We start from the raw sequence: 24,745 nt of genomic DNA, 5'->3' as shown, positions 1-24,745 counted from the left end.
AACAAAATTCTGGAGACTGTGCTGACCAAAGTATGTAACGTGCAGCGAAATGACTGGGACCTGCGCATACCTGTCGTATTATGGGCATATAGAACCACGTGCAAGAAATGGATAGGTCAGACACCTTTCAAGTTAGTCTATGGCATGGAAGCAGTCATGCCAATGGAATAACCAGTTTGCAGATAACAACAATTATAGGCATGTTGGACCGTAAAGCCTTGGAAGATAGACTCGCACAATTAGAAGAACTCGAGGAAGAATGGTTTCTGGCGGGATTCCATTAGTAGGTACAAAACAGTGCGAGAAATCCTGGCACGATCGCCATATCAAGATACACACATTCAAGATAAACAATTTAGTGTTGCTGTATGACAGCAAGTTCGAAAAATTTCTGTGGAAACTCAAAATATATTGGTTAGGGCCATATGTGGTAAAAGAAGTCACAGACAAAGGCACGGTCTAGCTAGTCAAACTGAAGGGAGAACCCTTCCCAGGAAGAGTAAATGGCAGTCGCCTGAAGCCCTACATGGGTGGGCCGGCTATCTGACTAACCGACCAAAGCATAGTCTTTGCGACCCGACAAACTGGATAGAGGTGTGCGACTATAAACACAGGTAGTCAAAGCCGGCATCACAGTATAGAATCAAGTCAGACACATATGTTTCAGAAGAAAAAATGGAGTAGATCCAGATGACGGCAGCATGGTGCATTGCAGACCTTCGTGCAACATAGGCACAGTTGGATGGACTTTGCACAAAGATCGCCACACCAGCAGAGTGACTCAACGACGAGTCACAATGATTGTGTCGGGGGCCTGTTGGGTAGTGGATTCCCCCATAATGGGTTTTTGGGGCTTGAAGCCTGAATTTTGGTCAAGTGTAATGAAAAGACCCCGAAAAATGTGGGCACGGAGCGCGGGAGTCTAGGGTTGTCTGCCATAAAATAATATAATTTAATGTAAAGTGTGTCAGCCTACCCATGGTCCGCGGACCATGGGATTGTATAAATAGAGCAAGGCTCTAAGTGTAAAGTAAGTTTTAGATCTGGAAATAAATAACATGTTCTTTTGGATGATGAATTAGCTCTGAGTCTGTAAGTTTGAGTCTTGGGTTGTAGTAGTAGGAAAAGGATCTACAGCTGTGTGTGCAGAGGCCTAGTAGAGTTCGCAGTTGTGTGCGCAGACCCCTGCAGCTGAGTGCGCAGGGCGGAGTTGGGATTGCACTTGAACAAAGGATTAATAAAATATAAGTTGATTTTGAAATACTGTGTGTTTATGCTTCTATTGTATTTATGCATCTCTTTACAATTTTATGATTGCACGCACTTGTTATGAATGTTGAATGGTTAATGAGAAAATCGGGTACACACAATTAAGTCAAGATCCATAATAATAGCACAGTAAGGATAAAGGATCTAGATAACACCTCTTCACGCTCTTTACAGAGCCGCGCGGAAGAAATTGCACAAGTTGTGAAGGATAGACAGTTGCGTGGAGCAGCGCAAGCACACGGGTTCGGTTCACGAACTTCCTAGACTTCATCATGACATCCCTAGGGTGTGGAAACCTAGTTCCAGCACCCTCCCATACTACCTTGGGCGAGACCTCAGTCCGCGCATCGCGAACTATTTCTGAAAGGGTTGGTAGTTTCGGGATTTGTTTGGCTAAATCACTTCTAAACCTGGTTCAGGCCCCAACAAGCCAACACTAGTTATAAAAAGATTATGTGCAGCTGAGCCTACAGTTGGGTGGAGATTCATCCCCAAAACTTTGTTGCGGTTAGCAAGACTCAAATAGTGTTCAACTGCGAAATTACAATTAAGGAATATCTGATGAGCCCCAAATTTGGTAACATTTTGGGCTCATTTGGCCTAACTACCCTTGCTCAACCCTTCATTTTTCATAACTTATGCATCATTTTTTAGTATATTTATGTCATTTGTACGAATGAGGGCAGTCACTATTCCTAGGTGGCTAACACGTGCTTATTTCAGGTTTTTTGACATTTAATGGAGCAAAACCACGAAGATGAGGGCTAGGAGACAGCTAAGATGGGATTGAGATTTTGTAGGAAGGTTGTCCACAGCATTGAATGGCCTTCCTCGTGATCTTCATCCCCAACTCTGAGCTCCAACAGCCACCACCACCGAGTTAGAAGGCAGCCAAACCGATTTTGAGGAAGCAGCAGATCACTCTTAGTTTGGTCAGCCAAATCCCACTAATTTAGGAGGCCAGCTTGGCCCTCGTAATGTATAAATGATGAGGCTGTAGCCTTCGAAAAGGACTTTTCAAACCTTGTTGCATATTCTGGATTATGAGCTGTTAGCTCTGTTTTGCTCTTTTGTAAGCCATTTTTGGCATGTTATTTGGACTTATAATTATTATCTTTTAATGGAAAGCAAGCAGATTTGAGTTCAGTTATGAGTTCTTAAAGGAGCCATAGCTCTTGGGGTTGGGCCCAACTTGAGAGCCTAAGGCCTCCTTCCTTTGTATCGTTACCTTTCTTTCAGCATTGTATTTCTTTTCCTTTACATGCATTTGGAAAAGCAGTTAGCTGAGTTGAATTTCTTGGTGTGGTTAAGTAGGTTAGTTTTATGAACAGAGTTTCTTCAGTAGTTTAGAATAGGGTAAGGAGATTGGAGTTAATAAGAGTTCCAAAAAAGGGTTGACTGCACACTCCTTTTCACCTCTGTTTAGGGGCTGGAATTGCAGACAGTGCCACCCACCAAAAACAGTGTTTTACATGTTCATGCAATCTTTGATACAATGATTTCACTGTAATAAGTTGTCCATGCTTTCAGATCTTGTGGAATGATTCTTTGCTTCAGTACCCTGCATGATTTTCCTTAGCAATAACGTTGCTGTCCTTTGGTTTTATTAAACAGTTAGAATAGGATCATGATACTTCGGTTATGTGCAGGACGTGGATGATTTGTTTCGTTTACACTGTGAAGTACTACTCCCTCACTCTCTTATCCTTCTAAGCTATGCCCAGACCAACTACTCATCTCCCAATTAGACCCCTGTCTCTCAACCAATCTATCACCCTCGTTATTTCACCTTTTTCGACCTTCCATTCCTACTACCCTCTTTAAGACAACCTAGTTTAGCACACCCCCTCTTCATCTCATCTCTCTCTCACTGAGTCACTACAAACTCCTCCCCTACCTCCCTATCCATCCATGCAGCTTCTTCCACTCATCCATCACCCAAAAATCCGATCATAGGACATCCTGTAGGAATTATTGAACTTCCTGTAGAAATTCTGAACATCCTGTAGAACCCCTGCAGACTTCCTGTAGAAGCTCATAAACACGGTTGCTTGGCATCCACACTTTGTGAAACTCTCTGAAAGGATGTTAGGGACTCCTTAGACCCTCTCTGAGCCTTCCTGACCTCTTCCAAGCATTTCTCCCCTTAACCTACCCCTGCACAGTAAAAACCCATTTAGAAACACATGCATAATAATTCCAACAACTTGAGCAAAAATACAAAAATATGTTCTCTTCAGATGAAAGTAGTCTAGACACATGCATCTCACCTCAATAGAAGTAATGGCATCACTTTCAGTAGTTTGCATTCTCACCGTTGCATCAGTAGAACTAGCTGGTAGAATTAGGGTTTGCTAGGGTTTTCATTTCTTGTTGGCTTTCAGTTCATTTTTGCAAAGTAGGTTAATTTCCTTTGAGTTAGCTTTCGTTCATCGGTTAAAAAGCTTCTTCTGAGAGCTCATAGAAGTTGGTTTGAGCCCTAGCGGACTTGTGCCAGCTGACCAAGTGACAGTTGCGACAAGAGCTAGTACTTGTGCATACAGCACCGTCGCTTCCAAGTTTGTTACGAACTACCAGGTTGATAAAAATAGAGAAGGAAGCTCCAGGAGTTGTAGAATTATTGCTACAATACTAGAGCCCACCATATTTTTGGCGTCGTTGCCAGGGAAGCGTCAGAGTATTAGTAATTGTTGCTTTTCTTCTACTTTTCCTACTCTCGCCTTCTGCTAAGTAGTTTATTTCATTTCCATTCTGCAAAAGTAGCATAGACATTTCCTGCTTTCATAGATTAACATTTCAATTCCGCAATTTCATTTTTGCAAGCGTAGATTAGCATTTCAATTCTGCAAGCGTAGACTAGCATTTCAATTCCTGCAATTTCATTTGAGCAAAGTAGATTAGTTCTTTCCTGCTTTTATTTCAATTCTGCATTTTCATTTCAGCAAGATAGTTAGTTGTAGATCAATCTGTTTCAGTTTTTGCAGGTACCAGAAAAAAACAACAAAAGCAATCAAAAGTATTTCCATTTCATGCCTCGTAGGAATCGAGATAAAACAGGCAAATTCTTACCCAACACCCCCACCACATCACTGAGTCACCCTTCTCTCTTCTGTGGCGACAGTGATCCAGAAGAACCTATAGGCGAACCTCCTGAGATATACGAAGATCCTATAGCAGAAGAAGAGTTAGAGAACACTCCATCTGAAGCCATGGCTGACCATAGGGGAGAAGATGAGAGAATAGAAGGTGCCTTCCCCATCCGAGAGACCAATGGAGACATGAAAATGAAGAACATTAGCCCCTCCGCTTTACCTCACTTCCATGGGCTGACTACTGAAGATCCTGATACCTTCCTGTTTGAGTTTGCTGTCCTTTGTTGAACCTATGACTATACTGAAGATGAGCAGAAGCTGAAACTCTTCCCCTCAACCCTTAAGGATGCAGCATTATGCTGGTTCATGGGCTTACCTGGGAACAGTATCACCACTTGGGCTCAGATGCAGCAAGCTTTCAATACCAAATACCGGGACTACTGTAGGTCCAAGGAAACCAAGGGAGAAATCTTTCGGATGACCATGGGAAATGATGAGTCCTTAGAGGATTACAAGAAAGGTTCCAACTTAGCTATAAACGGGCCAGGTGCACACTTGACCCTGAATCCCTCAAGTTGGTTATGCTCCGAGGAGTCCCGGAAGACATCTTAGATACCCTTCACATGCTAGCTGGAGGAGATATTTACCAACTACCTTATGAGGACATAAAGACTGTGTTTAGAAACCACTCTAGGGCAGCCCAGAAAAGAGGTAGAGGAAACCTCCTCTCAGCTGGTATTCCTTTCTCCAAACATGAGTTTGCAAATCAATTAGAGGATCTCAAGAGTGAGGTGAGACAGACCATTGCCATGCAACTTGATACATTCCGAATCCAGCAGAAGAAAGAAGAAGCTGAGAGGGCCTTGGCTATCTTCTGCCCTAGGTGTACGAGGAAACATCCCAAGAACGAATGCCCATTACATTCGGTTGAAGTATGTTTTGTTTGTGAGGAGGACCACCCCACAAACCAATGTCCAACCTTACCTGGGCTTAAAGCCATGTACCAAGGGACAGAAGCACCCACTGAACCTCTCTATTTCCTCAACCAAAGGAGGCCACAAGGACCTAGACCTTACCAGCAGGGGATGCAAGGGACACCCCAAGCTTATTACAGCCCCAACCAATCTACTCCTATGCCTTCCTGGGGTCCCCCTGCTCATCCTTCCTGGTCTATGCCTCCTCCATGGTCTTACCCACCTCAGTACCATACTCAACCCACTACTCAGTCGTATCACTCACATGCCCAGCCACAGCCTCAGTGGAATGCACCTCAATCGGGGTGGAGGCCCCAGTACAATACTCCTCTCGCCATTTTGCCTCCACCACCAGTTCAACCACAACCATTACCTCCTGCTCCTCCAAGGCAACCTCAAATGCCTGCTCAACCGAACCCGAACCCCAACAACAGACAGGCCCAGCAGGTATATACTGGGGAAACATCATGCCCTACCTATGTTGTGGAGATCCAGGAGATCAATCTGCGATCGGGAAAGACTCTTCTGGATCGCCAACCTCCTCCCCCAGAGGACGAGGAAGATAAACAGGAAAGTGAACCAAAGGCCATTCCACCCTTTCCTGAGAGACTAATAGCCACCACACAACCCAACCCAGAGGAGGACGAGCTTCTGGGAGAACTCAAACAGTTGTGTGTGAAAATACCACTTCTCCAAGCCATCAAAGATGTACCGATATACAACAAACTAGTTAAGGAAAAGTGTTTCAGACACCCAGGCAGTCGAAAGAGAGATGCTTCAACCATCAATGTCATAGGACAACTGTCTGATCTTATGTTGGGACAAGTCATCTGCCCAAAGTATCTAGATCCTGGGAGTCCTGTAGTAGATGTCCACATCAATGGCACCATCATACCTCACACCTTGATTGATCTGGGGGCTGCCATTAATGTGATGACCAGAGATACCATGCTCAAACTCAATCTTCAGGGTTCCTTGAGAAAGACCTCGACAGTCCTACAACTAGCAGATCGCTCCACCGTGACTCCCGAAGGGATTGTAGAGGATGTCTTGGTCTCTGTTGACTCTTGGGAATACCCTGCAGATTTCTTGGTTCTGCAACCAAAGGCAAAGCTTACTGGATACCCTCTTATTTTGGGAAGGCCTTGGTTAGCCACTGCAGATGCTTACATAAGCTGCCGTGCAGGAAACATGACCATCAAAAATGGTCCTATGTCCAAGCAGCTAGTCCTATACCCTCCTGCCCAACCCTCATTAGAGCATGACTTACCACTTTGGTTGGAGGAAGGAGAAGAAGACGAGGTGTACTCAACACCTTTGTGCACCCTAGACACCACTAGGGGAGATCCCCCAACCGAGGATGATTTGATTGAGACCTTGATCCAGAATCCACCTCCCAGTGCACTGTCCTTAGAGGAATTGGTGGAGGATGCCCAAGCCAGCACCTTAGTGGAGCTTTGTGCGACCAATCCTGTCACTCCCAGAGTTAAAAATGTGGAGTTCGGCCCTGAGAGAACGTTAAAGATCAGCTCCTCCCTATCTCCTTCCCAGGAAAAAGAGTTGTGTAGTCTGTTGGCCAGTCATCTAGATGCTTTTGCTTGGAGCTATAAGGAGATGAAAGGAGTCCATCCTTCAGTCTGTACCCATCACATCTACATCAAAGAGGACTGTAAACCAATTAGGCAACCCCAGAGGAGAATGAATCCAGCCCTTAAGGACATCGTCAAGGAAGAATTGCAGAAACTGTTGGATGCCGGATTCATTTACCCCATCTCAGATAACGAATGGGTGTCCCCCCTGGTGTTGGTTCCCAAGAAAAATGGGAAGTGGAGAATCTGTGTGGACTACTGAGAACTGAACAAAGCTACCAAGAAAGACCATTTTCCTCTACCTTTCATAGATCAAGTGTTGGATGGACTGGCGGGAAATAAGTTTTTCTCTTTCCTGGATGGGTTTAGCGGGTACAACCAGATCCAGATCAGCCCGGAAGACCAAGATAAGACCACCTTCACTTGTCCTTGGGGTACCTTTGCTTACCGAGTTCTTCCCTTTGGACTATGCAATGCTCCTGCCACCTTCCAGAGAGCCGTCTTGAGCATCTTTTCTGAGCTGGTCCATGATGCGGTGGAAATCTATATGGATGACTTCACCCCTTATGGGTTCGACTTCCAGGAAGCATTGTCCAATCTGGGAAAAGTCCAAACCAAATGCATTGAGATGAACCTGTCCCTTAGCCCTGAAAAGTGTGAATTCTTGATGACTGAAGGGACCATGCTAGGCCATACCATTTCTTGCCAAGGGTTACAAGTGGATCCTAACAAAATTGCTCTTATCAAGAAGGTTCCACCTCCTCAGAAGGTAAGAGATGTTCGAAGTTTCTTAGGATTAGCAGGGTATTATCGGAGATTCATTAAAGACTTCAACAAGCTAGCCTCGCCATTGTTTGGCCTCCTGGCAAAATATGTGGAGTTTAAATGGACTGAGGATTGTCAGAGGGCTCTGAATGAATTAAAGGACAAGTTGGTGTCTGCCCCAATCTTGAGAGGTCCAAACTGGGCCCTACCTTTCCACATCCACACTGATGCCTCGAACAAAGCCATAGGGGCAGCCTTAGGACAAGTTGAACAAAAACTTCCGTATGCCATTTACTTTGTTAGCAAAAACTTATCCAAGGCAGAACTGAACTACACTGTAACTGAGAAAGAATTCTTGGCCGTGGTCCATGCACTGAACAAGTTCCGACATTATATCACTGGCTATCAAACATTTGTACATACTGATCATGCTGCAATTAGATATTTAATGAATAAACCATATGTGAATGCTCGTATTATTAGATGGTTACTTTTGTTACAGCAGTTCGATTTGACTATCGTTGACAAACCAGGTAAAGAAAATGTTGTTGCTGACTTTTTGTCTAGATTAGATTTATCTGCAGATGAGGATGGAACAGTGGATTACTAGATGCCCGATGAACATCTGTTTGCTATTTCAGTACTCTCTCCATGGTTTGCTGATATAGCAAACTACCTTGTTTCAGCACAGTTCCCTCCGCACCTGTCCTCAAGAGAGAAGAGCAGAATCGTCAGAAAAAGTGCCTCATTCACTTGGATCGGGGGCAACCTGTTCAAGCTTGGCCCTGATCAGATCTTAAGGCGTTTTGTAAGGGAGGAGGAAGTCTTTGATATCCTCCTCACCTGTCATGATGGGCCTTGTGGAGGACATTTTGCAGCAAAGAGGAGTGCCTTCAAAATCCTACAGGCAGGCTACTATTGGCCCACACTTCATCAAGATGTCAAAGGTATATCAGCCAATGTGACCGATGCCAAAGGATGGGGAAACCGACTCAAAGGGATGAAATGCCTCTCCAACCTCAAGTGACTCTTGAGCCATTTGAAAAGTGGGGTATGGATTTTGTGGGTCCAATAAACCCTCCTTCAAGGCAAAGATCTTACATCATTGTGTGCACAAACTACCTGACGAAGTGGGCAGAAACCAAGGCAATCAAAGCAGCAACAGAAGAAAAGGTGGCTGAGTGCTTAAGAGAAAACATCTTCTACAAATTTGGCTACCCAAGAGAGCTAGTCACTGATCAAGGAAGCCAGTTCACCTCCAACTTAATTGAAGACCTACTAGCTCATCACAAAATCAAGCATAGGACTTCCACCCCCTATCATCCTCAAGCAAATGGGCAGGTGGAAGTCACCAATAGAGCATTGGAAGGGATCTTGACTAAGGTGGTGAGCAGCAGCAGGAAATATTGGGCAGATCGCCTGGTTGAGGCCACATGGGCTTACAACACCACTTGGAAGACCACAACCGGCTTCACACCTTATGAGCTGGTCTATGGGAAGAGAGATTTGCTGTCAATTGAATTCGAGTACAATACTTTGAGGATGGCAGCTCAGCTGGACCTAGATCTCAGCCATGCCCAACAAGAAAGGTTATTGCAGCTGAATGGATTGGACGAGCACCGAATGCAGGCCCTTATTCACTCAGAAGTGGTTCAACTTCAGAGGAAGGTGTGGCATGACCAACACCTCAATGACAAGCAATTTCAGCCGGGAGATTGGGCGCTGTTGTATGATTCCAGGCATAAAGATTTCAAGGGAAAGCTGAGAACCAGATGGCTAGGACCATATGCAGTGGAAAAATGTAATGACAATGGATCTGTACTCATTCGGACCATTGATGAGGAGGCCATCCCTATGCTTGTCAATGGGCATCGGTTGAAGATCTACAGAAAGCCTCTGTCAAGGCAAGAATTCATCAAAACTGTGGAAAAATCAGTGCTGGTCATAGAGAAGGGTTCTGCCTCTATTTTGGGCACACCCTAAAGATCTTAAAAAAAAAAAGAAAAAAAAAAGAAAAAAGAGAAAAGAGAAAAAATAAATAAATAAAAATAAAGATCCTTGGGTGAAAACCTTTCTGAGGCGCCCAAGGCAGATGGTAGGGGTGAAAACCTCATTGAGGTGCCCCTGCTGTCTTTCAAAAAAAAAAAGAAGGTTTGAAAAAGATCCTTGAGTGAAAACCTCTCTGAGGCGCTCAAGGTAGATAGTAAGGGTGAAAACCTCATTGAGGCGCCCCTGCTGTCTTTCAAAAAAAAAAAACAATAAACAAAAAACAGGGACAGCAAGTTCACAATGTGGCAATGCATGCAGGTTGCAGGTATTCTATGAAGGAAGAGAGGTCCCTCAACTCAAAGACAAGGGTCCTTATTATGCTACCAGGTGACCTCACCAGCACCCCCTCCGAAAACACTCATCTTCTCCAAGGTATGGGCACGATTTGATCACAGTTTAGTCTTCTACAGGAAGCTACAAAATTTCTACAGGAAGTTTTGTATTTCTACAGGAAACTTCCTGTAGGAGTTTTGGACGGCCCAGAACTAATTATGTGGGGAAATCTAACGACCGAGGTCCGGCATGGAGGCATGCAAGCTACTATTTTCTCCATCACACACTGCTGTCACCTCCTTCTACCACCCCAGTCGCCATGCAATGGAAATACCTGCACAATCAAAACAGATCATTGAATTATCAGAGGAAGCGCTTCTCAAATGAAAAAAAGATGCAGAAATGCCATGCAAAACTTATCAAAGCCGTCCGAGGGCCCTGCGTTTATGGTTTAGATGCCACCGTCTCCACTGTTCAGCATGCACCCGAGGAGGAAAAACTGCTACAGGACTTCCTACAGGAATCCCGTAGCAGTTCAGCCAACTAGAGTGCACACCATTAAATCGCCTGCAACATGCAATAATAGAGCAGGCACATGCACCACCCGCAGCCAGGTAACAAGCATCGTAACCATCAGCAGCCTGCGGAAAGGAAGGACCTCCGTGCCTGTGCAAATAGCAGCAGCAAGCAAATCTAATCATCATCGTCCTGAAGCCTGGAAAATCATGTCGCGGCCGCACAGGTAAGTGCCTCGCCCTTTCTTTCGTCGAATTACATGAATAATACTTTGAAATGTTTGCAAGTATGAAATGAATGGGTTGAGCAGTCGTATGGCCATTCGACTGGCCACGTCAACCAGTCAGATGGTCTAGTCGGATGTGTAAAATGGTGCTCGTGGCAAGAAGAATGGGTGGTGGACACGTGAGAACCATCCAGTCGGGGAGAAGCGCGTTTTAACAGAAATGACGGTGGCGGATCTGTGGAGAATGATGCGGCAGTCAGGGAACTTGCAGTAGAATGATTAGGTGACGTCGTCCAACGGTCCGGCAGGGACAGCTCACCCCCGCGCCACGAATTCCGCCGGATTCAAATCTATCAGCTAGATCGCCACCCCACGCATTTATCATTAGCCGTTTAGAAGTCAAGCGAGAGTCCAAATTTATCTAAAGCTCATCACTCCAAGTCTTCGGCTTGTTCGAGAGTCTGATAGCGGCACAGAAGGAGCAGAACCACTGCAGTGCTCTTCAGAACCCGTGCGCTGTTTCTACAGGAAGCTCGCTGCCACGAGGAAAATTGGGCTCTTCACGTCAAAGGTGGCGAAGTGGATAAGGTAAGCCTGACCTGTGCCTCCCATGCAATTGGTTTTGAGGGTGGTGGAGTTGACGTGCTACAGTCTGATCATAAAAATTGCAAGTATTGTCTTCCGTTTGCATGAATTGTCGTCGAAGTGTATGTAAGGTTTTCCACAGGAGGTGAATTTTAAGGTTCATCTGTAGATAGTCTTCGCAAATTGTGTGCGTGGCTCTGTCCCAAAAGGCTAGTTTTTGAATACGCACCCGCCACCTCCAGCTAACAGAGCAGGTTTTCACCATGCCGGGTGGATTCATCAGAAAAGAACCGACCGACTCAAAGAAACTAAGGGAGAACCCTGAAGTGGTAGAGCTGTTCACTCGCGCGCAATGGATGTCGTTCTGCGACAAATTGCAAGGATATGATGATGAGGTGGCAGAGGAGTTCTTGCGAGCTCTGAAGCCAAAATCCAAAACACTGGCCACTGTCAATTTCAGGGGTTTGAGTCTCAGACTCACCCCACAATTCATCAGCCGAGTCACTGAGCTCCCAATGGGGGTACCGTGGGACAAGGAGGAGAGGAAATTAGGCCAGAAGGCTAAGAAGGAATTCTTTCCACCAGAGGAGCAATTCTCAGAGGATAAGAACGGGGTCCGCAGAACTAGCTTACTGCCACTTTGGAGCGAGGTCAGCCTCCAAATTATGAAATACATCACATGCGAAGGTCGGTTCAGCATTGTGTATGGGTACCATTTCCGGCTACTCAATGAATTGAGACATCAGGTGGACCTACCTGCAGAAAAAAAACTAATTATTCCCTGCTTTCTACTGCAGTCTATGACAAAATGTGCCACCAAGTTGAGAGAAGGCACACCAGACTAGGTAGCCCACCATGGGCTCATTAAGCTCCTCGTGGAGGATGCACTGCACACATACAAAGTCCCTCTCTCGTGGGAAGCCTTCCGGAATCTGATGAAGGATGGCGATATAAAAATGTTAACCGAAGAGCTTGGCTCCTCCAGCAGCAAGGAGAAGGAGTCAGTACCCACAGAGAAGAAAGAAAAAGGCCAAAGACCCACGGCCAAAGTACCGAAGAAAGAACAAAAGAAGAAACAAGAGAAAAAGGTTGCCAAAGAGAAGGATGACACACCCATGTTGACGCCCAGAGAGAAAAGGTTACAAAGTAGGGTGGACAAGACTGAGTAGGTCCACATCAGTAAAGACACCTCGACAGCAGTCTCGACCAAGTCAAAAAGGAAAACACACTCAGAAAAACAAACTAAAACGGTGCCACCTGTTTCTACAGGAAAACCAAAACCGGCTTCTACAGGAAGCCAGAAATCAGCTGATAAAGGGCCTTCTACAGGAAGCCCTGAGAAAGGAAAACCCAAGGAAAAGAAAGCCGACATTCTTGCAAGGGAGGCAGCAGCCGTGCTGGCCGCCCTTAGTACACCTCCTAAGCCGAAGGAAAAGAGAAAGAGGGAGATCCCTCTGTATTTTAAAGCCCGGAGAAGTGTAAGAATAAAAACAGGTAGGCCACAACCTCCGTCCAGCAGCCCAATTACTATAGAGGATACCCCTACTTCGCCCAGGGAGAGGTCCCCCTCAAAGATATCAGTCACCTATGAGAGGGGGAGCCCGAAAACAACTACTTGGAAAGAGAGGTTAGACCAGTTGGCTTCAAAAGCCCGGCTACAGGATGCTGAGGCTGCTCTACAGGAAACCTTAGCCCGGCTTAAGGAGACAGAGAGGATGGAGGGAGAAGCACCCTCATCACCACCGAGGGAAGACGAAGTAGAGCCACCAAGAGAAGAAGAGAAAGAGCATATTCCGGAGCCTAGTCCTCAGCCAAGTCTGAGCTCATATTATAATTTCTTAGAAGTTGGAAAAATTATACCACAAAAATTCACTGTGCCACTTTTCTTCGCGTTGGAGGAAGAAAGAGTGAGAACGCACACGTGGATGAAAATAGCTAAGTCAAAAGGCGTGGCAGATATAGGCCCCTTGGAGGAACAACTCAAGGAGGCACGAAAGGAGTTAGCTATGGCCAAACACGTGGCAAATTGCCAGCGGGTGTTCCTACAGGAAGAGAACGAAAAACTTAGACTGCAGCTATAGGAGCTGAGGAAAGGAACGGGCACATCCTCAGGGGACATCACAGCAGAACAGCAAGGCAGAGAAAGACTGCAAGTCGGTCTTGGGGAGCCAACCTCGCATCTACAGGAAACAGAACTGCAAGCACAAATTGAGATACAAGCTCTCAAACAGCAGTTGCAGCAGAAAGAGGCACAATTGGCTTGCATGGCCAGTTGGGCCATGGATGCTATACAATGTAGACAGCCGGCCAAATCCTCTAGGCTGCACTTGAGAGATCAATGGCTACAATTTCAGATTAATACATTAGCACAAAGAGGTATCTCTCAGCTCCAAGACCCGCAGCAGTTCACTGAATTATGCAATACCAGTTCATCAGAGGATAAGGCCAAACTATCGGAGTTCTATCTCCATAATTTGGCCCTTCCTAATGTGACTTCATGGGATCCCAACACGGTCTTAGGGGATATGCAGTTAATGTCATTTGCCTCATGGTTGAACCATGAAGACAAAAGGGCAGCAGAAGTCAAAGCGGTCATGAACCGAGAGCTGAATGATCCATTACTAATTAGAGCAGAGCCAGGGGATCCAACTGCATTAATATCGGCACACCAACACTTATCCACCGACCCTCAAGCTTCACTGAAATATATGGATCAGTAGGCCCAGGCCATAACGCATTTCGAGGATATGGAGAGACTATTAGGGGACAACTGTGTTCAAGCTTGCACCCGCCGATGGAACACATTGGCCCACAGTCTAAAGATCAGAGAATATCACACTCCAACTCGAATGAGGGAAGCTCTAGTACGGGTGCCCCTCTATAAGAAATCCATGCAGAAGCTCCAGGCCAGCTGGATTGGCCTCAAGCTAAGCCCACCTCTGCTGTTAGGATTGATGGAAGGCAGCACAGAGAAAGATGAGCATGAACAGTGGGAAGAGGTGGAAAGAAAGGCTGGGTTCCATGTCAGGAAAGAGGACAGTACTGCAGAAGCTTGGGATGTGAGGGTGGCAGTAAAGGCAATGAAGAACGAGGAGCTGGATTAGTTGCTCAAGGATGAGCAATCATTTTAGCTGGGGGGTGATGATGAGCCCCAAATTTGGTAACATTTTGGGCTCATTTGGCCTAACTACCCTTGCTCAACTCTTTATTTTTCATAACTTATGCATCATTTTTTAGTATATTTATGTCATTTGTATGAATGAGGGCAGTCACTATTCCTAGGTGGCTAACACGTGCTTATTTCAGGTTTTTTGACATTTAATGGAGCAAAACCACGAAGATGAGGGCTAGGAGACAGCCAAGATGGGATTGAGATTTTGTAGGAAGGTTGTCCACAGCATTGAATGGCCTTCCTCGTGATCTTCACCCCCAACTCCGAGCTCCAACAACCACCACCACCGAGTTAGAAGGCAGCCAAACGGATTTTGAGGAAGCAGCAGATCACTCTTAGTTTGGTCAGCCAAATCCCACTAATTTAGGAGGCCAGCTTGGCCCTCGTAATGTATAAATGATGAGGCTGTAGCCTTCGAAAAGGACTTTTGAAACCTTGTTGCATATTCTGGATTATGAGCTGTTAGCTCTGTTTTGCTCTTTTGTAAGCCATTTTTGGCATGTTATTGGACTTATGATTATTATCTTTTAATGGAAAGCAGGCAGATTTGAGTTCAGTTCTGAGTTCTTAAAGGAGCCATAGCTCTCGGGGTTGGGCCCAACCTGAGAGCCTAAGGCCTCCTTCCTTTGTATCATTACCTTTCTTTCAACATTGTATTTCTTTTCCTTTACATGCATTTGGAAACGCAGTTAGCTGAGTTGAATTTCTTGGTGTGGTTAAGTAGGTTAGTTTTATGAACAAAGTTGCTTCAGTAGTTTAGAATAGAGTAAGGAGATTGGAGTTAATAAGAGTTCCAAAAAGGGTTGACTGCACACTCCTTTTCACCTCTGTTTAGGGGCTGGAATTGCAGACAGTGCCACCCACCAAAAACAGTGTTTTACATGTTCATGCAATCTTTGATACAATGTTTTCGCTGTAATAGTTGTCCATGCTTTCAGATCTTGTGGAATGATTCTTTGCTTCAGTACCATGCATGATTTTCCTTAGCAATAACGTTGCTGTTCTTTGGTTTTATTAAACAGTTAGAATAGGATCATGATATTTCGGTTATGTGCAGGACGTGGATGATTTGTTTCGTTTACACTGTGCAGTACTACTCCCTCACTCTCTTATCCTTCTAAGCCGTGCCCAGACCAACTACTCATCTCCCAATTAGACCCCTGTCTCTCAACCAATCTATCACCCTCGTTATTTCACCTTTTTCGACCTTCCATTCCTACTACCCTCTTTAAAACAACCTAGTTTAGCACACCCCCTCTTCATCTCATCTCTCTCTCACTGAGTCACTACAAACTCCTCCCCTACCTCCCTATCCATCCATGGAGCCTCTTCCACTCATCCATCACCCAAAAATCCGATCATAGGACATCCTGTAGGAATTATTGAACTTCCTGTAGAAATTCTGAACATCCTGTAGAACCCCTGCAGACTTCCTGTAGAAGCTCATAAACACGGTTGCTTGGCATCCAAACTTTGTGAAACTCTCTGAAAGGATGTTAGGGACTCCTTAGACCCTCTCTGAGCCTTCCTTACCTCTTCCAAGAATTTCTCCCCTTAACCTACCCCTGCACAGTAAAAACCAAGTTAGAAGCACATGCATAATAATTCCAACAACTTGAGCAAAAATACAAAAATATGTTCTCTTCAGATGAAAGTAGTCTAGACACATGCATCTCACCTCAATAGAATTAATGGCATCACTTTCAGTAGTTTGCATTCTCACCGTTGCATCAGTAGGACTAGCTGGTAGAATTAGGGTTTGCTAGGGTTTTCATTTCTTGTTGGCTTTCAGTTCATTTTTGCAAAGTAGGTTAATTTCCTTTGAGTTAGCTTTCGTTCATCGGTTAAAAAGCTTCTTCTCAGAGCTCATAGAAATTGGCTTGAGCCCTAGCGGACTTGTGCTAGCTGACCAAGTGACAGCTGCGACAAGAGCTAGTACTTGTGCATACAACACCGTCGCTTCCAAGTTTGTTACGAACTACCAGGTTGATAAAATTAGAGAAGGAAGCTCCAGGAGTTGTAGCATTATTGCTACAATACTAGAGCCCACCAATATCATCGCTATAAGTAAGTTGTCTCTGCTCACATTTTTCGAAATTATATGTCAATTAGTTGAATAGTTGTGTGTTGATTATATATCACATAATGAATCTAATTAGTTGTATATTTAAATTATGAGTTGTTATATATGGTATCAGAGGGAGTTCCAACTCTGTGTGACCTCTAAATATATATTTGAAAAAATTACTTTATTAGATTTATCAATATATTTTTGAAATACAATATACTAATTTTTAACAATATATAAAATTATATATATGTTTTCTAAAATTAAATACTATTATATAAATTATTAAATAAATGCCATATCATTTCCTTTAGCAAAGTAAATAAACTTTTTATTTCAATCATTAAATATAAACTTTAGATTTTTCTTATGTGTACGTTTACATACTCTACAATATACTAACATACAAATAACTCTACAATATACTAACATTCATACTCTAAATACGTTATTATAATTTTTTTTAAGTAAAAAAAGCACAATCCCATATTATCCATCCATGACCGCTATTGAATTGCAATTTCCATCGCTATTTCCAACACCATTCCTATTGACTCATTGCTATTTCCAACCAACATCAACATCATTCATCGCCAATCAACATGAACATCGAACTCGACATGCATCATGTAACCTAACCGTAAAAGCATTCGGCATTACCACAGAATAACATTCTATTTCCACTAAATTTGCCTAATCATGTTTGTCGTCAGCACCATGACAAGTCACACCATTCTTATGCTTTCGATATTGAATAAAAAAAAACTATATGTTACGTTTTTTTAAGGCCATCGGTCAGCTTCCATAACTCGGGTCTTCATTAAAACTGAAAGAACATAAATACAGAGGAGATCAGGAAAAACACAGAGAACCACAGCGACAGGTGCTCAATTACACCAACAATAAAAAATCGGGAGTGGATGATCTCCGCCTCTCTGTGATCCTTCTATTTATAGCATATTTTTATGTCGGTTACATCAATTAAAAATATATATTTTTAGGTGGTGCTTCCCTTTTGTTTCTGTAGGCGGTGAGGCGATGGTAACTTCTGGAAGCTTGAAGAGCCAAGGCGGTGGCTATGACGTTGACGAAAGATGTGAAATAATTATTCTTACATTCTCCCCCTTAATTATTTCACAAAAAGAACAAAACTTTGCTATTACATCAAAATGTCGTTACATCATACATACCCCTATGTTTTCCTTGTGAGTTTGAAACAATTCTTTTCCCAACGGTTTTGTAAATATGTTTGCAAAGTGGTCTTCTGATCTCCATAACTCCATACATATTTCATTATTGCTTACTAATTCTCGAATGAAATGATACCTTGTATCAATATGGTTACTCTTCTTATGGAAAACATGATTTCTTGATAGTGCAATAACATATTTGTTGTCTGAGAAAATATGAGTGGGTTATTTCTGTTCATGAAACAACTCTTTCAAAATTATTCTCATCCACACAATTTGACATGTTGTTGTTCTGGCTGCAACATACTCTGCTTCAGCTGATGATAAAGTCACAATGGATTTCTTCATTGATGCCCATGAAACTGCACCTGAACCAAAACTGAACACATACCCAGATGTGCTCCTCCTGTCATCAATATTTCCTGCAAAATCACTATCTGTATATCTAGTTAGTTTAAAATCTAAATCATATGCATACAGGATACCATAATTTCTTGTTCCAACAACATATCTTAAAATCCATTTTCCAACTAGCCAATGGGTACTCTTTAGAGACTCCATGAATCTGGAAATTTATATTACACCAAACATTATATTGGGCCTTGTTGCAGTCAAATACATAAGACTTCCAACCAATTTTTTAAACAAGGTTGGATCAATATCTGAGCCATGATCATCCTTACTGAGTTTTGTACCAATTGCAATTGGGGTTACAACTGGATTACAGTTTCCCATCTTGAACCTTTTCAATATATCCTTTGCATACTTAGATTGACAAATGAAAATACCATCTTCAGATTGAGTTACTTCAATACCAAGAAAATATTTCATTAGGCCTAAATCAGTCATATCAAATTCTCTTTTCATGCTGGTCTTAAAATCATCTATTGAGAGATCTCTAGTGAAAATTAAATCATCAACATACAAGCACACAATCAAAATTTTACCATCCTCGTTTACTTTTATATACAATGTTGGCTCACTTGGACTCCTAATGAATCCATTGTTATTCAGATATTCATCAATTCCACTATACCATACTCGGGGTGCTTGTTTCATTCCATATAATGCTTTCTTTAATTTGTAAACTTTATCTTCTTGAACATCAATTTCATATCCACGAGGTTGTTTCACATAAACCTCTTCTTCCAGAAAACCATTTAAAAATGCAGACTTAACATCCATCTGATATATTTTCCATTTATTTTGTGCAGCAATAGCTAATACCATTCTTAATGTGTCAAGTCTAGCTACAGGTGCAAAAGTTTCATTATAATCAATACCAGGTTGTTGACTGAACCCCTGAGCTACAAGTCTTGCTTTATGCTTTTCAATTTTACCTTTAGCATTCACTTTCATTTTGTAAATCCATTTAACACCTATAGTATTTTTACCTTCAAGAAAATTTACAAGTTCCTAGGTATTATTTCTTTCTATATCATCAATTTCTTCATCCATGGCTTTTATCCAAACTTTTTCTTTCACAGCTTCATCAACATTTACTGGATCATATGCAAGTAATGCAAAATTTGAAACTTGATCTATTTCATCATTCTGCTCATACAATTCCTTTAAGATTCTAGTCTTCTGACCTTTAATTCTATTCTTCAATGTAGCTATTGTAGGATTATAATCATTACTTACCTCTGATCCTTTTGTTTGCTGCCCACCATAACCTGATGGTTCACCATGTTCATGATTTATCAGTGTTCATAATTGTAATGGACTAACTCTTGGTGATTGGCTTGCTGAGGTGCTTGCAGCAGGTGTATATGGAATTGGTTGTCCACCTTGTGCTTCTTTCTCATCTTCATTATCATTTCCATGAGATAATATAGTTGTCTCTACAACAAATTTATCTATGCTTCCATCCCAAGCTTCTTCTTCCTTGAACTAAACATCTCTATTGATAATATATTTCTTGGTGATGGGATTATAAAGTATATATGCTTTAGACTCGTCACTATATCCAATAAAAATACATTTCTCACTTCTATCATCTAAATTCTTTCTCAATTATTTAGGAACATGTGCATAGGCAATGCAACCAAAGTTCTTAAATGAGATATATGACAACTCTTACCATTCCAGGCTTCTTCGGGAACTCGATCCTTCAAGCTCTTAATTGGACTTCTATTAAGAATATAAAAAACACAAGCTACATCTTCTCCCCAATATTCATTTGGTAGATGCTTTTCTTTCAACATACTTCGAGCCATATTCATAATTGCTCGATTCTTCCTTTCAACTATTCCATTTTGTTGTGGAGTATAACGTGTAGTAAACTGCCTCTTGATTCCATGTAATTGACAAAACTCAATGTAATATGTTAGCATATATTCACCACCTCTATCTGATCTCAAAATTTTAATATGATTTCCACTTTCCTTTTCAACCATAGCTTTAAATCTTTTAAATACAGAAAATGTTTCAGATTTCTGTTTCAGAAGATAAACCCATGTTTTTCGACTGTAGTCATCAATAAAAGTCAAAAAGTAAACATTACCCAGTCAAAAGTAAGTGTTTCTTTATAGCCGAAGAATATCTCTATCTATCTGATTCTTCATCTTGTCCTAACGATGAACCACACTAAACATTGGTTAGTTCTAAACGCGTCAACAAATATTACTTGATGTGATTATTACCGATTTTTTTATTTATTTTGTAGATATGAATCACAGGAGCCTAAACTCGATTAGAAATATATTATTTTATAACTAATAAAAATATGTAATTGATATATTTTTAGTCTTTACTATCAACTTATTATTCTATAACTAATAGAAATATAAGACAATATAGGCTCATTAATAAAATATTTGTTTTTCAAGAAAAGATACTTAAATACTACAAATATTCTATTGGATGGATATTTTGGCTAGCAGCAGGAAATACTACAAATAATCTATATATATAATAAAAATATTTATGTTTTATTTTTTATTATTTTTTTAAATATCTAATTTTTATTTTCTATAATACAATAAATATAAATATAGTTTTGAAGTTGTATTATTTTTTATTTTTAATAAGAATTAATTTTTTTTGTTTTTTTTTCTTAATAATTTTTTATTTAGTAATTAGAATATAATAGATTTTTTATCAGTAATAATTTTAAGCAAATTCTTATTAAGTTTGTGTTTTTTTATCGGGCAAAAAGATTTTATTATTTGTTCAAAAATTTACATTTAATTTGCTATTTTTGTCTTGCTCTCCTTGTTGCATTCTGACCGGATTTATTAGCTAGGAGAGTTATGTGAAAACAAAAACCAAAATGTCATACATTACATCCAAAACTCAAGTCATAAACACGGATACACCAAAAAATTTGGGAATACAAACAAAACAAATCATTATAAGAAATTTCTTGGAGGTGTCAGGCCTTGCCCGACATCTAGGGGGTCCAGGGGTGAAATTCCATCATGAGCATGGTATTCCAAGCAATCGATGCTTTCGTCAATTTGGTCCAACTGCTCCACCGTGCATCATTGGCTATGCTAGATAGAATCCATCTATCCATCATCATCCATTGGTTGTATTAGATGTCATTCAAAAATGTGATCAACTCATTTCTATCTTCATGTCGTTGTTGCCTCATCTCTCCCAAGTCTGCCATGACCAGTTGGAGCTAACTAGCTATTGATTCCAAGGAGGGCGAGGCGGTTGCTAGCCCAAGCACTGGTCCAAATTATTGGGCCATTTCTCCATGAGACACACCATTGTGTCCACCCCTACCATGCTCAGCCACTACTCTACAAACTCGGGATGACATATCACACCGAGGAGCTCTGCCACGCATGCCCCAACCCCTTTGGCGAATCATTTTACACTCTTTATTAAACCAAGTAAACACACACCAAGTCCCATAGTGTATCCTTTTCCTAGCCCCTGCCCACTTCATGCAAGAACAACTAGCAAAGACTGGTGTGTGGAGACTCCCCACCGAAGGGAGTGAGACTAAGAAAAACTAGAAAATTCCACAAAGTACCAAGTTGCAACATTCAAACAATGCAGAATTAAGACACCACCCACTACCAACTCTCCTAGTTGCCACCAAAACCTGAGTAGCCCTCTCAGCCAAATTTCTACACCCTGCAAGATAGTTGAACACAAAAGCCCTCCAGGGCAGAACTCCCCAAAATTCACTAGGAGCAACCAACCAAGCTAGATATATACACTACCGAATTGATTAGAGACCGCTCCAGGCCAAAGAAGGTGAATTGAAGGGACAAATGTTACCAGCTCATCAGGAAAGTTGCTTCAAGCTTCGAGGCCTCCCTCAACTAAGTAGCATTCCAATTGCGCATCCATACCATGCAACTGCTGACTGCGTGAAAACTGGTCGGGTTTCCTGGGCCCTAAACCCAACAATTCACACCCTCACTCTCAACTAGACCTCTGACCCTATCACTGGGACTAACTTCACTACGAAACAACCACGAAGTAAGGGGCATGCACAATCAACTAGCCTATGCATACTCCTCAACATTATCACCACCCTCCTCAGCTCCCATAACTACTATGAAACTCTGTCTCCAACTACTTACATACATCCTTATTGTAATGCCCCTAATAATAATAAAAATAATAAATAATAAATAAAATAAATAGTATTAATATATATAAGTAAATAAATAATAAATAATAAATAAAAGATAATAATATTAAATAAATAATAAATAACGAAGAAAATATAATAATAGTAAATAAATAAACTAATAAATAATGAAAGTTGTAAATAAATATATATAAATGTAAATTATAAAAATAATAAAAATTAGTAAGGTTAACAAAAAGTTACAATGAATAAAATAAGGAAGAGTTAGATTAAAAGAAATATTGAATTAAGTAAAACTTAAAATAAAGAAATAAAAATTGCATGTTGACACGTGGATTGTGTGCATGCAGATCCTTTTCCAATTCCCTTTCGTTTTTGGAACAGTTGGTTCTATTTAATGGACAAAGAGGGGAATGAGATGATCATTCTTCGGGAGAAGAGTGTTGAGAGGCAAATGAAACCTTGGTAGTAGTACATTGACTGAGGACTCAGGGGTGACTAGCTATAGAAAGATTATGTGCAGCTGAGCCTATGGTTGGGTGGAGAGTAATCCCAAAACATTGTTGTGGTTATCGAGATTCAAGTAGTGTTCAATTGCAAAATCACAAGTAACGAATGTCATCGCTACAAGTAAGTTGTCTATGCTCATGTTTTTCGAAATTCTATGTCAATTAGTTGAATAGTTGTGCATTGATTATAAATCACATAATGAATCTAATTAGTTGTATATTTAAATTATGAGTTGTTACATATGGTATCAGAGGGAGTTCAAACTCTGTGTGACCTCTAAATATATATTTGAAAAAAATACTTTATTAGATTTATCAATATATTTTTGAAATACAATATACTATTTTTTAACCATATATAAAATTATATATATATATGTTTTCTAAAATTAAATATTATTATCTAAATTATTAAATAAATACCATATCATTTCCTTTAAGAAAGTAAATAAACTTTTTATTTCAATCATTAAATATAAACTTTAGATTTTTCTTATGTGTACGTTTGCATACTCTACAATATACTAACGTACAAATAACTCTACAATATACTAACATTCATACTCTAAATATGTTATTATAATTTTTTTTGAAGTAAAAAAAGCACAATCCCATCTTATCCATCCATGACCACTATTGAATCACTATTGCCAACGCCATTGCTATTGACTCGTTGCTATTGCCAACCAACATCAACATCGTTCATCCCTAATCAACATCAACATCGAACTCGACATGAATCATGTAACCTAACCATAAAAGCATTAGGTGTTACCACATAATAACATTCTATTTCCACTAAATTTGGCTAATCATGTTTGTTGTCAGCGCCATGAAAAGCCACACCATTCTTATGCCTTCGATATTGAATAAAATAAAACAACTATATGTTACACTTTTGTTTAAGGCCATCGGTCAGCTTTGATAATTCAGATCTTCATTAAAATTGAAAGAACAAAAATATAGACGAGATCAGGAAAAGCATAGAGAACCACAACTACAGTTGTTCAATTACACCAACAATAAAAAACTGGGAGTGGATGATCTTTGCCTCTCCGTGATCCTTCTATTTATAGAATATTTTTATGTCGGTTACATCAATTAAAATATATATTTTTAGGCAGTGCTACCCTTTTGTTTCTAGAGGTAGTGAGGCGATGAGGCAGTGGTGACTTCTGGAAGATTCAAGAACCAAGGTAGTAGTGGTGACGGTGACAGTAGATGTGAAATAATTATTTTTACATTTTCCCCCTTAATTATTTCACAAAAAGAACAAAACTTTGCTACTACATCAAAATGTTGTTACACCATGCATATGCCTACATTTTCCCTATGAGTTTGAAACAATTATTTTCCCAACGGTTTTGTAAATGTCTGGAAACTGGTCTTTTGATCTGCAGAACTCCATACATATTTCATTATTGCTTACTAATTCTAAAATAAAATGATACCTCGTATCAATATGTTTACTCTTCTTATGGAAAACATGATTTATTGATAATGCAATAGCAAATTTGTTGTCACAGAAAATATGAGTGGGTTCTTTATGTTCATGCAACAACTCTTTCAAAATTCTTCTCATCCACACAGTTTGACATGTTGTTGTTGTGGCTGCAACATACTCTGCTTCAACTGATGATAGAGTCACAATGGATTGCTTCACTGATGCCCATGAAACTGCACCTGAACCAAAACTGAACACATACAGAGATGTGCTCCTCCTGTCATCAATATTGCCTGCAAAATCACTATCTATATATCCAGTTAGTTTAAAATCTAAGTCAGATGCACACATGATACCATAATTCCTTGTTCCAGCAACATATCTTAAAATCCTTTTTCCAACTAGCCAATGGGTACTCTTCAAAGACTCCATGAATATGGAAATTAAACTTACACCAAACATTATA

General features: G+C 41.0%; 1 protein-coding gene across 1 annotated transcript in view; it reads right to left on the bottom strand.

Moving 5' to 3' along the window:
- The window catches only part of LOC149160486 (L-type lectin-domain containing receptor kinase V.9-like), a 43,174-nt gene extending 24,671 nt beyond the window's left edge, over positions 1–18,503 (bottom strand). The window contains exons 1-2 of the mRNA XM_089434623.1: positions 18,358–18,503; positions 18,076–18,213 (exon numbers count right to left, since the gene is read on the bottom strand). Coding sequence (XP_089290749.1) covers positions 18,076–18,213; positions 18,358–18,503 — 284 coding nt within the window. The remainder of the gene's footprint in view (positions 1–18,075; positions 18,214–18,357) is intronic.
- Positions 18,504–24,745: the final 6,242 nt, after the last annotated feature.

Source organism: Pinus tabuliformis, chromosome 5_2 (genome assembly GCF_031772625.1).
Source record: "Pinus tabuliformis cultivar Carrire ecotype Pingquan chromosome 5_2, CPIR1, whole genome shotgun sequence".
NCBI lineage: Eukaryota > Viridiplantae > Streptophyta > Pinopsida > Pinales > Pinaceae > Pinus > Pinus tabuliformis.
Note: the sequence above shows the minus strand (reverse complement) of the source record. Positions and strands in the feature narration are given on the sequence as shown.